Here is a 15,693-nt window from a genome sequence, read left to right on the forward strand (position 1 = left end):
CATCCATAAATTATAGTTTATTTTCATTCTATCTATGTTACCGTAGACTAAAAGTACCTTCATATAATTCATATCTATCTTTTTGTCTTTTTCTTTTACATGTTTTTATACATATTTGTTTTATATGCTAAGGGTGCAATTAATTATCCTTGTGAACATTTAAGAAATACTTGTACCGTCAATAACAAAAATTCTCGATAAATTATAATGTCTACCACTAACTTTATTTGTTTTAGAAGAAAACCAATAAAATTACACGAATTATAAAAAAAAAAATAAGCAGAATTTTGGTACAAGTTTCAAACATAAAAATATGGTATTCTCAGTAGAAACGTATAGTAGAATAAAATGCCACACAATAAAAATAGATATTCTTAATGCATTTTGAAAAATAACTCGCCATATCTGCTGTGTCAACTGCTAAGTCAAAAGTACGATAGAACCAAAGACCTTTAAGTTACGTCCGTGCATGGGCGGCTTTATAAGGTCTTTTTGAGCTACAGCCCAGAGCCCCGTGGCTAAACAGGGCCCCCAACCCCGTTTTATAAAATGGAAACTAGAAAAGAGAAGAGAGAAAAGAGCTGATAACTTTCAAACGGCTGAACCGATTTACTTGGATTATAGCTAGGAACACTCTCGATCAAGCCACCTTTCAAAAAAAAAACTAATTTAAAATCGGTTCATTAGTTTAGGAGCTACGATGCCACAAACAGATACACAGATACACACGAAAAACTTAGAACACCCCACTTTTTGGGTTGAGGGTTAAAAAAAATTATTAATTGATTAATTAGGCAGGCCCCCAAGTAGTATTAGCCCAGGGCCCCACAAACTCACGGTCAGTCCCTGCGTCCATGGGTAACTTTTGACCATGACAATTGACACAGAGCAAAAATAGCGAATCCATTCTTAAAATGTACGGACTATACATATTTGTAAATATCATGAAAAACTGACAAAGTATAGAACAAAACAAATAATTAATTTTTATTAGAAACGATTACTAACATGAATGGACATGTTTACTAACAATTTTTGACGAAAATAAGTTGCAATTTATTCGCTAATGATATTAATAACAAAGAATTTACTTATGTTCCAAAAAAACTTTAAATTAAAGAGTTCAATTAAAAATTCCTTGCAACAATGATGAAACAAAAAATAAAACATAATATTGAACCTGTAATGATATAACTTTTATAACTATTTAGAGTTCGTATTTGTTCTTCAATTCCATTAATTCACTGTCACTGATATGTTCCACTTCCTTGCAATGAGACAGCATGCTGTTTAGTACTGAAATAATAAAAATACATTATTCAAGGGGCGGACCAACAAGTTCCTGAAAGGCCGGCAACATATCTGTTCTCTGGTGCTGCAAATGTTCATGGACGGCGGTAATCACTTAACATCAGGTGACCTAACTGCTCGTTTGCTCGCTATTTTTACCCGACTGCGGCAAAGCCAAAAGGTTGGGTAATGATTTTAGCAGTCTATGTTTGTATCCAGATTCTGTGTGTTCCACAGTAATGCCTTAACTACTGGGCCGATTTTGATGAATGAGGTGTCAATTGATTCGTTGTAAAGGTCCAGGTGACATAGGCTATATTTTATACAAAAAAAAAGTGACCTAACAGATGTTACATCAAAAAAAGTGTGGGTCTCCAAAAATTTATTTTGCTATTGTATTGAGTGGGATGTCAAATGAAAGAGAAAATTCTGAGCACATGAATATAAATGTACAACAACATTAAAATACACCAAATGACAGACAAACAATTTTACTCTAATTTTTTAGTGTTATTAAGACCTTGTTTTTTTTTTCGGTGCGGGAGGGTGACACTACTTACAAGGTTCCTCACCTTGTGAGGTCTACTGAGCTCTCGCGTGACGTCATCACACCCCTCCCGCACCGCTCCAATGCCGCAGGAACCTACTCAGTTATTCGTTATGCCTGTAAATTAGATCTAAACCTTCCTTCCAGAGCCTAGTATGGATCTTTAGGCTAATTCACTTTCCAGGTTTCATTCCTGGTTGGGTCTAATATGGATTTTCTGGCTAATTCTATTGTTCACTATCTCTAGACTAAATTGACAGGTTAAAATTTAGTGCTATCCTTTTCCACAAGGATCATTATGAAAGAGATAACAATACATTTAGACTTATCATTTTAGTTTAGGGATTGTGTGCAACAGAATTTGCAGAAGTACTTCTATCAGTTTTCTTTTCTATGAATTTGTGTTGATATTAATTTAAGAATAAATACTTACATTCCTTATCAGTATTAGAGAGGAACATAGCTAATGCCGAAAATCTCTTCACTCTGCATAGATTCTTCAGATATTCTCCAATGGTTTTGTCCTTGAATTTATCCCTATTATTGTGTAATGTTTGAAGAACTTCCGAGAGCACGTCGCTTTCGAGAGCGTTTTCAAAAATTGACGGTAGTTTGGATGGTTCTATTATCTGAAAAATAATATTTTTTTGGTTTAATATTCATCTATAACTCGATGTTTATATAATTTTTGCACACTATCACTTTTTGATACAATTTTTGCATACTGTCACTTTTTGATCAATTCTTTATCAATCTACACTAGCGGCACGCTATGATGGCCGGTTTGACACATTACAATAGTGATGTGGAATGTCAATTTATTCTCGAACAAAAAACAATTAAGTTTTGTTTTTGTACCTGATTAAATAGGTTTAATAAAACAAAAATGTATATGTTTATTTAATTTATTTGAACGAACTGAATATTTGAACGAAAATGAATATACATACTTTATATGCACACAAGAAACATATGAATACAAAAGATACCAAAAAAGGTGCCACAAAAGGCCATAATTAATCAGATTCGTCCATACTACTATTTTCACTGTCGTCACTGCTATCATCACATACATTAATAATTATATGTTCGTTTTCTATAATATTATCTATTTTCACATCTCTTTCATAATCTTCCCTTATTAATTTAACAGTTCTATTCACAACCTTTTCCCAGTCTCCTTTAGTCACATGTTCACAAGCTTCTTCTAATAATTTTAGCATTTTTTTTGTGGTAAATGGGGGTTCTGTATTGTGTCTTGCAGCATATCCCTTAATTTGAGCCCACACCAACTCAATCGCATTATACTCACAATGGTAAGGCGGTAACCGTATAACTCTGTGCCCATGTTCTAATGCTATTTCGTCAATGACGTATCGGATCTTGGTTGGTTTGTTTTCTTTTAAAAGACGTACTAATTCCGCTTTTAACATATTCATGTTTGCATCTACGCCATTTTTACGAAGCCATGCGACGATATCAGCTTTCTTTTGGGATTGGGCAGGTGGCTTGTCAATTTGCATCGAGTGGTATGGGGCGTTGTCCATAATTATAATAGATGGTTCAGGGAGGCTACACAACATTGAGGTAAACCATTCAGTAAACTTTTCTCCATTCATGTCTTCATGATAGTCTCCAGTGGTTTTTGACGCAAAAGCCTGTAACGTGTACCTTAGCGGTCCCGTTACATCCTTTTTTTTTTGATCGCATATTTTTTTATTAACATAACCTGAAATCTGTTTGTAGACCTTTTTATACGTCATATGTCAGTGTCCCAAACTTCACCATGACGTTTCTAAGGCGTGACGTTTGGGAATGTAATTCAACGATCTGTCAAACCTTCTTTCATATTGGAAAAAAAAACTAGTAACATTTTTGACAGCTCGTTTACCGAATGAAGTTGGCATCTTTCGGTGGCCATTTTGAAGCTTCACTTTTTCTTCCTACATAGACACGCAAACATTTGCTCGTCAATTATTAATTTTTAAAAATGTGAAAGTTAAACTAAATAAGTATAATACATATTTATGGGCCAGAGGGCTATAGAGTGGTAGGACACGGCGCTTTTAGCGGTAAGTGTTCATTTTTCTACCCAATCTCGCCATTAGAACATTGAATTTTCCAACAAGAAAATGGATGAAAATTTTAACCTAACATTTTCCTTGTTACAGCCGTTGATCCTAGATCTTCTTCCCAGATTGTTATCATTTAACGCCTCATTTGATCATTTATCATGGGAATTTTCCCGTAAATTTCATTTTGGATCGTACATGTTACGTGTTATATCGGATTCCATCCCGGAATTGGTGTGATGGAATACAGTTTTCGGCCTGTGGAATTAGTTAGATATTCGACATGTGCCTAGCTTATTCTCTATTTTAACGAATTTTGTGATAATTTGGACTTTATTTTTTTTATAACCTAGTGTGTGGCCATGTGGCCCAGGCTACTATAAGTTTGTTTATTTTTGATAATTGTATAAAATATATAAAAAATTAAGACAAGTGACAATTGGCTCATTGTATCTATATATAAGACATATAAAATTAAGACAAGAACAAAGGGGCGGTACCTATTATAAATTGTCATATTTTTTTTTCCTCTTTAATAAATAAAATTTTGTATAAAACTTTAGAAATTTAATAAATTAATTTTTAATAATAAATTTTAAATTCTTTGATTTTTATTCACCAATATTTATTTCTTGTGGACATTTGGCGTCCCGGACTAGAGAGCACGGCTAGGTGGACCGAATCTCTGACTTGCGATTAAAAGTCCAGGCCTCGGCAAGTCTATCTGTGGAGATTTCTATCCAGCTGGCTGGCGCCCGAAGGTTTTCCCTATATTCATTCTATATATATATATATATTTTGTCAGCTGGAAGTAAAAGTAAGGAATTAATTCTATTGTTTTTTTTTATTTTATTTTTTTAAATTTTTCACCTATTGGGTGGTGAAAAATTTTCTTCGTTACAAGCCATGAGAGAACCTTCGACAAACCCGTTGATGGTTCCGGCGTGACAAATTATAAGTCGCGATCCTTTTCCTACAGGAACTTTGGAAGTAGATGCTGCTGTGTCATCGTTCCAAGAACGGCCTACAGTATGGTTAGCATTAAGCCATGTTTCATCCAAGAACACATCATCATCATCATCGCGTGCCTTCTTCGAAACGAAGTTTGGCGATCATCATCCGAAAAGCTTCTCTATTAAAAGCCGCCTCTTTCAACTTCGGGTAACTAAGCCCTGTCCACCCCCTTATATCGTCCAACCATTTACGTCTTTGGCGACCTTGAGCTCTTTTGCCTGCAATTCTCCCTTCCAAAACTAATCTTGGGAATGAGAATTGTCCTCCTCTCTGTAAATGTCCAAAGAAAGCGAGCTTCCTTCGCATGATGGTGGACATGAGTTCTCTCTCTTTGTGGACCAATTCCAGTACCTTAGTGTTCGGTGTAAAACTGTTCCAGGTTATCTTGAGCATTTTCCTGTAGATCCACATTTCGAAAGCTTGTAGGCGGTTAGTTGCTTCCTTTTTGAGAACCCAAGTTTCACAACCATACAAGAGGGTGGACCAGACATAGCACTTTACAAGGCGGCATCTCAGCTCAAGCTGTATTTTGTTGCTGCAGAGGATTTTGGACATCTTGTGGAACATGGTTTTGGCTTGGCTAATACGGCACTTTATTTCTTGTAGGTGATCCAGATCCGAAGTGAAATACCTACCCAGGTACTTCATTTTCGGGACCACATCCACGCTCTGGCCCCTCAATTCCAGACGGAAGGGACTTTCAGGCCTCTTCGAAATCAACATTGCCTTCGTTTTACTGACATTAATTGATAAGCCCTTAGCTTCTCCCGCTCTTGATACTTCGGTAATCAGCTGTTGCAGTCCGGTGGCAGAATTAGCAATCAGTACTGTATCGTCAGCATATCGGATGTTGTTTACGCATACTCCGTTTATATTAATTCCTTGTTGGATAGAACTTAGTAAATCTGTTAAGATCTCTTCAGAGTACAGATTGAAGAGTAATGGAGATAGTATACAGCCCTGTCGGACACCTCTGGTTATTGGCCGCCAGTCCGAGAGTTTACCCTCTATTTTCACTGCTGCTTCCTGGTTCCAATAGAGGTTTCCTATTAGTCGGAGATCTTTATCTTCCAAACCCTTCTTTCTGAGGACATCCATAAGAATTTGATGTTTGACCCGATCAAATGCCTTTTCATAATCTATGAAGCAGAGGTACACATTCTGTTGCATTTCGATGGCTCTCTCTGCTAAGACATTTAACGTGAATATGGCCTCCCGCGTTCCTACTCCCGATCTAAAGCCAAACTGTTGTTGACATATACTGTCTTGGCATTTCCCTATTATTCTATTATAAATTATTTTAAGGAAAACCTTTGTAGTATGGCTCATCAGACTAATTGTTCGATAGTCAGAGCATTTGGTCGCTCTAGGTTTTTTGGGGATAGTAACAAAAGCGGAACGAAGAAGATCTTTTGGGATATTTCCGGAGTCGTAAATCTTATTAAACAGTTGTAGCATGACGTTTTTGCTCTTGTCACCCATACCTACTAAAAGTTCTACTGGTATACCATCCTCTCCTGCCGCTTTTCCGTGTTTTAGCGACTGTAACGCATAGTCTAATTCAGCAGGAAGAATGGAGTGGCCACTTAGAGGCGGTCCCCTAACTGTTTGGCTGGGTCGATCATCGTAATACAATTCTGCTATGTATTCTGACCATCGCTGCAGACGTTTGTCCAGTTCTATGATTATATTGCCTTTTGAGTCTGCTACAGCATTTGAAATTGAAATGTTCGGTCTTGTTGGAGAATCTTTGATTGCCTTATGTAATGCTCCGTGTTGGTGAGTTGCTGCCAGATATTCTATGTGATTACAACGCAAAATTAAGTCTGCTTCTTTGGCTTCTTTTATTTTCTTTTGTAACACATCGTTTACTTCTTTGTATTTACTAGAATTTGATTTGCAATCTTTTCTCTTATTAAACAAGTCAATTATTTCATCTGTAATCCAATGCTTTCTACAAATCCTATCCTTAAAACCAAGAGTATCTTTAGCAATAGCTAATAGATTGTTTTTTACATGCAACCATAAGTCCTCTTCTGAACATTCTTTATCTTCTTCCGTAACAATTACTTCGTCAGTCTTGATTCTGAAGGATTTCGCAACTTCATCGTTTTCAAATCTACGTAGATCGAGAACTTTCTTTGGTTTAGGTTTGTCTAGCTTCTTTAACCTGATTTTTACTTTAGACACCAGTGGAATGTGGTCAGAATTTATATCGGCGCCTGGATATGTTTTTACACTGGTAATAGCGTTGCGAAATCGTCGATTTACACATACGTAATCGATTTGATTTCTAACAATATTTGAGCTCGTGTGAGCAGGGGATTCCCAAGTATACAAACGCCTTTTAGGTAGTTTAAACCATGTATTCATTACAGTGAGGTTGTGCTCTGCACAGAACTCTATTAGGCGCTCACCGCGGTCATTCCTTTCTCCAAGACCATATTGCCCGATAATGTTGTGTACAGGTGCCTCCCCCACCTTAGCGTTAAAATCTCCCATTATAATATTAATGTCATGATTTTTTGTCATCTTCATTACCAGATTTAAATCGTCATAAAACTTTTCACATTCATCCTGTGTGCTATCTGCAGTTGGTGCATATACTTGGATTAGGTTTGTACGGATTGGCTTTGTATTTAGTTGTAGCAGAATGATTCTCTCTGATTGCGGAATGTAACCCGATACACAGTCCTTAATGTTTTTGCTTACCAAGAAACCCACTCCTCTATAGTGCTTATCCCCACCTGAGAAGTAGAAGTGAGTATTTCCATACGTCGGTATCTCGCCGTTTTCCTTCCATCTGGTCTCACTTATGCCCAAAATATCCCATCCATGTCTTTCCATTTCTCTGACAGCGTTTTCAATCTTCCCATCTTGATGTAATGTTCTAACATTCCATGTCGTAACCGTTAACTCGCCAAGGTCGTTGTTAAATCTCAATCCTCGCCCGGAGATTATCACCCTCATATGCCGGGAACTAAGGGTCTTCTTGTTTGTGCTTTTCTTCATGATGATTAACTAGGGAAATTAGTAGCAGTGGTTTCCCGTTGCCTTCTGCCCCATGCATTTTAGGAGTTATTAAGTCCCAAGGCCGATGTCGCCTCCTCCGGGTAGTTGTCCTGCCGGGTGAATGGATATACCGCCATTGGTCGGTCGCCAGGGCCTCGTCTGTTATCTATCCAAGAACACAACATTTTGCCAATTTTTGATTTCTTTCACTTGCCGTAAAAAAGTATACCTTGCCATCGCTATATCAAATCTTTCCATCAATATTTTGCGTTTGTTACATTTTTTGTATCGAAATCCAATGGTCTTCAAAATCTTCGTTAAAGAACTTTCCCCACCGAAGAATAATCCAGCTTCCTTCAGTGAATGCACCAACTTTTTTCTTGTTGGATACTCCTTCTGTAAATAGTAGCCGTAAACATGTCTTCGGATAGCATCGGCATCAAAGCTATCGATGCCTACGACTGGTTTTGCTCGTTTTCTCTTTTTTGGTGTGTGAAGTTTATTTTCTTCTGTGCCAGTCTCGCCATATTTTTTTTTAGTTATCCGTCTAACAGTTCGTTGTCCAATATTAAGCGCATCAGCTACGCGTTCAACCACTGACGTTATAGGTAAAATTGGCCCTCCATTTTGAGCTTCACGATCGAAATAGTTACGAAGGCGTATTACGAACTCACGTGTCTGACTATTTAGAACAGTTCTCTGCGTACGTTCGGTCATATCGACGAAATCCACAACAAAGGGCTTGAACAGAGTCCAAATTAACGAGCAAGGGTCAACAGTAATGCAGTATCAATATTTGAAATCCAAAGCCAGGTCAAAACTATATCACAATCGCATTGCACTGACAGTTTATACTTTTCGAAGCAATTCCATTTTTAAAAAATTATTGATATTTTTTTGCGATTTCAGAGGTTTGTCCACATAGTGAAAATTGTTCATATTCACAAGTACATTCACCCCTTAAATGGTGCAAACTGATTTTTCTACACTTGTATACATTTAAGAAATCAATTTAATAAATAAATTTTGAGTCCTAAACCTAAAACTACATTCGATAAAATTTATGAATCTCTGCACATCACTATCGTCAGTAAAGTAATACAATTATTTCCTTCAAAGTCGTTATCAATTAATACGGAACTTCATGAGCGGACAAACGTCAAACCGGCCATCATAGCGTGCCGCTAGTTTAATACACAAGCAATATGGTTATAACTAGCAATAACCCAGCATGCATTGTAATGCGACTTATGCGCCACCTATTGTACGCGGATAGTACTATATGAAAAACGTTCACGCAAGTGGAGGCCGCTATACAAAGTTTCAACTCAATCGAGTGAATAATACGCGAACACATAGATGACGAACTAATTGATCATCATCATCATCATCAGCCCATCGCCAGCCCACTAGTGACCACAGGACTTCTCTCAGAATAAAAATGGTTAAGGACATACTCAACCACCCTGGAAAAATATGAAATGGCTAACTTCACATACCATTGAGAACATTATGGAGAGCTCTTAGACAGGCAGGTTTCCTCGCGATATTGTTGATCACTGTGTAAGCAAGTTATGTCTAATTACCATTACTTAGTAAAGTTAGAGGGTCATACTAAAAACCCAGACCCGCCAAATATGAGGCCAATATCTTGATTAGGCTATTACTGTTTAGAAAGATACTGAGTATATAGACACAAAATGGCAAAATAAAAAGTATTTAAAGAGAAACTTACACTTAAGTAATCACTCCTAGCTGCATCATTTCCTCTTAAACCCTTCCACTCCAATATAAATTGAACACTATTCACTGGCGGCACCATATTAGCTACAACTTTCTCACTCAGATCACTAACTTTAGCAAATTCATTGTTAACTTCACTTTTGTCAGCATGACCAACACTTTGGTCACCGTGGCCAATATCATGGTCATAATGAATGTCACTTTTTTGGCTAATTTTGTTTGAATCATTGTTATTGGAGTCACCGTGAGCTTGGTTGTCCTCAATCTCAATGATTTTGAGACGAGTAGCTGGTTTCTCTACTATAGTTCTGCCTAATAGGATTTCTTGGATCGGTACATGTTTCAGTGCTCTCTGAAATAAAAAGAAACGCATATTCTTATACAGATAGTTGAATATAGAATTTATTTTAATTAGTAAGTATAGATATTAATTTAGAATATTAAAATTTTTTAATGATGTAACCACAAATTCATGGTTTTCAGATTTATTCCTTAACTTGTGCTATAAGACCTACCTACCTGCCAAATTTCATGATTCTAGGTAACGGGAAGTACCCTATAGATTTTCTTGACAAACATGACGGACAGACGGACGGACGGACGGACGGACGGACGGACAGACAACAAAGTGATCCTATAAGGGTTCCGTTTTTACTTTTGAGGTACGGAACCCTAAAAAGTGGTTAAAAAGTTATGCTCAAACTCACCTTAGATCTCAAATGCGGCGGTTTCTTCACTGGTTTAATGACCGTCACATCTTCACCAATCCCATCCCTCCACTTCTCTAACGGTGATAGCTCTTTTACTAACTCCACTGAACTATCTTGTATTTCTATGATCTTAGGATGACCTTTGGTTTTCGATATCGGATTGGATTCTGATGTAGGTGTTGATGTTGGTGATGATTTGGATTTAGCCTGGAAAAGTCAGAATCAAAATATTATGATTTTTACTATTAATTTTAGTAGTAATTATTTTGAACTAAGGAATATTTTTTTGTAATCTCATGATTGCTCCCAATTATATCGAAAGAAATATTATATAGGGCTTCTTTGAATTCATGTGAAGCAGCACACATAGAGCCAAGTTTCTCTCTAGCTACTACTTGCAAACTTCTCGTTTCTCTCTCTCTCTCTCTCTCTCTCTCTCTCATACAGATAAAGCTATATGGCAAATTTTCTCACTCCTATACAAATATGGATAGTAAAGAGGAGCTCATTTAATCTCCATCCAAGCTTGATGACTTCGTTGAGATTGTGTGAGCCAGTGTGCAGAGCCTAGTTTCTTTCCAACTGTGGGAACTTTCTATCTTTTTTTAAACATAGATAAATAAATGAAGATAAAAATAGACTTACTCCTTTAGTCCCCATCCGAGCTTTGATGGCGTTCAGCTGACGCCGGGCTGCAGCGTTGTGAGGCTCTAACTTGATGACCTCGTTGAGGTCGTGTGAAGCAGCGCGCAAAGACCCTAGCTTCTCTCTGGCTGTGGCTCGACGCTGAAGTGCCTTTACGTATGTAGGATCCAAGCGGAGTGCCTCAGTACAGTCTGTTTCTGCTTGATGGAGGCTGGAATGTAATAAATTGTTTTTTAAATTTCAATTTTCATGTCTTATTTTGGAAATTGTTTAAATAAGTTTAGAGCTTTATGCCCTCTTCATAGTTTACCTCAAGATACAATATAATATAATATTTTTTTATTTCAGTTTTATTTTGGAAAATGTATTAAATAAGTTTAGAATTTTACGCCCTCTTCATAGTTTCTCTCTCAATACAAATTCTTTTTCTTTCCTTTTTCCTTTTGAGGTATGGACTACCTACCCTAAAAACACTTACCTCTCTTTCTTAAGGTGGCAGAGACCTCTATTAGCATAGTAAATAGCGTCATCCTTCACCAGCTCTATAGCACGGTTGTAGCACGCTATGGCATCATCCCACTTTTCCTGCTTCACAAAGTTGTTTCCCTGCAAATCATAGCCACAAACATTTTATGTTGAGTTTAATCATGTGTTTCAAATATAAAGCTAAGTGTCCAAAAGTCAGCCCTGGCAAGTTTTTGTGCACTTTCACAGAGCACAACTTGTCAGTCAGGCAATTTCTGCAATTTTTGTACACCTACTTAAAGTTTTGTGTAAAAAAATGTGTGTAACAGGATCACTGAACTACGGTTTTGTAAATAATCATTTTTTATTTCACTACACTTCTTGACTGAGATGAGATGACTGATTGTAAGTAATGAATAATGATGCAGTCTAAGATGGAAGTGGGCTAATTTCAACCTTCAATCCCCACTAAAGTATGGCAGTTTTTATTCAACTATTGCTAATAGTCTACTGTATTCAAAAAATTCACATATTCTCCAAGTGGAGCGACTTGGAGAATATGTAAATTTTTCATTCTTAGATATTATTAATAAGATATTTAAAGGAGAAATTATTGTAAAAGTGATATTTAACTAGACTCTTGTAGTCAAAAAACTAGGAATGAAAAATCCTTGAAGGGCTAAGTTTTTAGAATGAGGTGTATCGATATCAACAGCTGATTCAGCGTAATTCATATCTCATCAGTTTACAAAAGTACAGCCGGTTTCAAGTAAAAAGAACTCTACACAACATGCATGCTTTCAACATAGTATGAGACCATAACAGTATCAGTACATTTCTGGTGTCTCATAGTCATAGTATGCTGGAAGAGACAGGTTCACTGTGCAAGATTAAGTGAGGTGAAACTTCTATAGCATCATTGCATGCTCTGCCGTCAGAAATTAAACTGAGAAAAACATCACCATCAACATCAAGTTTTCTCCTTCGTTAGCATGCATCTACACGACTGTCTCAAATCTACAAAGCTTCACTTCTTTTGAGTGTCATTCCCTTATATTTTTAACCCCCGACCCAAAAAGAGGGGTGTTATAAGTTTGACGTGTGTGTATCTGTGTGTCTGTGTATCTGTGTATCTGTCTGTGGCATCGTAGCGCCTAAACGAATGAACCGATTTTAATTAACTTTTTTTGTTTGAAAGGTGGCTTGATCGAGAGTGTTCTTAGCTATAATCCAAAAAAATTGGTTCAGCCGTTTAAAAGTTATCAGCTCTTTTCTAGTTTTCTTGAAGAAAAGAAGGTTAGATAACCCTTAGGTTCATAATATTCAAGTGTCAATTGACAAATGTCAAGCTGTCAAGTTGGACGTTGCCTAGATACATAATTATTTATTTGAAAATGATGTTTTGGAAAACTCAGATACTTTGGATCGTAGGCGCAGAATAGTCCAAGAAAATCGGTTCAGCCGTTTGAAAGTTATCAGCTCTTTTCTAGTTACTGTAACCTTCAATTGTCGGGGGTGTTGAAAATTTTTAATTTACACTTGTTTTAACTTTGGCAGGCTTCTCACAAAAATGGATCTTACCCTCTCTTTCTCATACTGTGCCTCTTCTCTCAACTTCTCCATCTTGACGGATTGACTCTTCTTGCTGTCCAAGGACACCGGTCCCACTTCTGCCATGTCTACTTCTTCACATGCTTTGTCCTATTATGCAATAATGAAGAAGTGTTTAAATAGTTGTAACACATTTATCTAATACATAAAATATGATGTCACAGTAAAATTGTAAATGCTGTTAAATTATAATCCAATTTTAATAGAATCAATCTCATGAGATTGTAAACTGTCGAAAGATTGTGAACCCCTCTATTGTGAGATCTATATGTCGCAGCGAAATGGCATAAACTAGGCATAATGCATAGTTTATGTAATGTAAACTGTAAAGACAGACTGAACTGACTGACTTTCTTCTTTACGAAAGAAGAATGGTGCCAAAAACTAGTTTGTTTAGGTTAGATTAGAACATAAATAAGTATCTACTTAGATTCTAATATAATATAATATTATATTATGTCCAGTCTGTCGTTACATTTCATAAACTATGCTGAGTATTCTATGATATCACTAGATTTGTTTAGTGAAATGGTCTAATTGAGATGTCCTTTTAACAACTCCCAGTTTATTCTATTGTGCTGCGATATATAGATCTCACAATAGAGAGGTTCATTATATAAAACAAATTATTGTTGATCATAATTGTTTTAAAAGACTCTTGTTTCAAGTTTTGTGTTATTTTGTACTTAAATGTAGTGCCTGAGTGCACAAGTCAAAGAAAACTCACGATTACTACACACAGATACTCTTTAAGGCATGAATTATTGAAATACTAGCTGATACCCGCGACTTCATTCGCGTGGATGTAGGTTTTTAAAATTCCCGTGGGAACTCTTTGATTTTCCGGGATAAAAAGTAGCCTGTGCTAATCCAGGGTATGATCTATTTCCATTCTAAATTTCAGCCCAATCCGTCCAGTTTTTGCATGAAGGAGTAACAAACATACAGACACACACACACACACACACACACCCACATACAAACTTTCTCCTTTATAATATTAGTGTGATGTGATAACAGTATAAATAACAGTACAATACATACAACATCAAACTTTTCCCACGCGCCGTAGTCGGACGCCCTGATGCGTTTGCCGGCCTCCTTGTTCACTTGCACCGGCTTTTCCTTACGCACCTTGCTCCTCACTGGTGGAAGATCCTATCCCCAAAAGGCTCAGAGTTAGTTATATGACGCTTCAAGGTCTCAACCAACGCCGCGACGAAGTACAAAATCAAAATAAAAAACCCCAGACCCCCATGGAAGAGCATACGCGAAATCGAAATTGTTAGATACATACTCGATACTTTTGGTGCACTAGAGGTAAAATACACGACACGAAACAGCACTATACTTAATATTTTACGTGTTTTGTAGCTTTCAACACTAATCGTTTAGAATTATTGAGTTTTTAAACCTGTTCTAATTCACCGTTTAACGCGGCCTCTTTGCGTTTCATTTCGACTTCCCAGTTTTGTAAATCGGTTAAATAAGTTTGCAATGTCTTCACATTATCCCGAGCTTGCCTTTGTATTTCGAATGCTTTGTCCATTTTTGTTCGGCATGCAAAAAGAGAATTTTTTACCTGCGAAATCGATACAGCGGTTGTCAACCTCAAAACAAATTATGTTGTCATGGCGCCGTTTCGCTTCGTTCGAAAACGAGTTGAACTCACAGTATTAAATTGTAAAATAAATTAAAGTCTGTGATTAAAACCTAATAACAAACAAGATAATCTTATAAAATACACGTAAATATCACAATAAGTGGGTAAGTAATAAAATAATAAGTAAATTAATATAAAAATAACTTTTTGTGCCCTCGCGTTGAAAGTTAGTTTACTGGTTTGACAATAGATGGTGTAGGTACATGGTGTAATTATTTTGTTTCTCATTTCGAAAAGAATGAACGGTAATTTTCAATTTTTTTTATAGTTAGTTTTTTTCCTACCTTGATTGAGTATTTTTAAGTCCATGCCTTGATTTGAATACAACTGAATTTGAATCGAAATTAGGAGGGCCATTTTTTGATGTAAGTAAAAAGTCAGATTTATTTTACCCTATTACTAAGTTTCCGCTGTCCGTCCGTCCGTCAGTGGGCTGAACCGTATCTCGTGAACCGTAAAAGCAAATAAAAGGTAGAGGATCATTGGTATGTTCTTATTAGTGGGAGGTCCAGGGTTCGATTCCCGAGAGGGGTTTAGAATTTCCTAATTTCAAAATTTCTGGTCTGATGTGGTGGGAGGCTTTGGGCGTGGCTACTTACCACCCTACCGACAAAGCCGTGCCGCCAGTTATTTAGCGCTCCGGTAAGATGCCGTTGTGATGCCGTGTAGTAACCAAAGGGGGTATGTATGGGTTTAATAAAAACTGCCATACTCCTTCCAGGTTAGCCCGCTTCCACCTTATCATCACTTACCACCAGGTGAGTTTGAAGTCAAGGACTAACTTGTATCTGAGTAAATAATCTCCTCCATGGGCTACACGCTCTCCTAATATTTTGTTTTTAACATTTTCATATTTATAACGGTAAAGTAATAGATAATAGAAGCTACTTATCACAATCAACAATCAAGGTCTCACGGTGG

The 15,693-nt window shown here is 36.8% G+C and overlaps 1 protein-coding gene across 4 annotated transcripts; it reads right to left on the reverse strand.

The window, feature by feature from the left end:
- Positions 1 to 14,771, reverse strand: LOC123875418 (RNA polymerase II-associated protein 3-like). 4 transcript variants are annotated; one of them, XM_045921232.1, is made up of 9 exons: positions 14,692 to 14,771; positions 14,154 to 14,267; positions 13,080 to 13,199; positions 11,512 to 11,639; positions 11,034 to 11,244; positions 10,386 to 10,595; positions 9,671 to 10,030; positions 2,271 to 2,466; positions 1 to 1,296 (listed from the first exon to the last, which is right to left on the reverse strand). In XM_045921232.1, the coding sequence occupies exons 3-9, from the start codon at positions 13,173 to 13,175 to the stop codon at positions 1,208 to 1,210; spliced, it is 1,290 nt and encodes a 429-aa protein (XP_045777188.1). In that variant the 5' UTR covers positions 13,176 to 13,199; positions 14,154 to 14,267; positions 14,692 to 14,771; the 3' UTR covers positions 1 to 1,207. The 4 variants fall into 4 exon arrangements, with proteins under 4 accessions (XP_045777188.1, XP_045777187.1, XP_045777186.1 ...); XM_045921231.1 differs by having other exon boundaries at positions 14,633 to 14,709; XM_045921230.1 differs by lacking the exon at positions 14,692 to 14,771 and adding an exon at positions 14,524 to 14,684.
- Between the last annotated feature and the right edge of the window lie 922 nt (positions 14,772 to 15,693).

Source organism: Maniola jurtina, chromosome 20, assembly GCF_905333055.1.
Source record: "Maniola jurtina chromosome 20, ilManJurt1.1, whole genome shotgun sequence".
Classification (NCBI taxonomy): Eukaryota; Metazoa; Arthropoda; class Insecta; order Lepidoptera; family Nymphalidae; genus Maniola; species Maniola jurtina.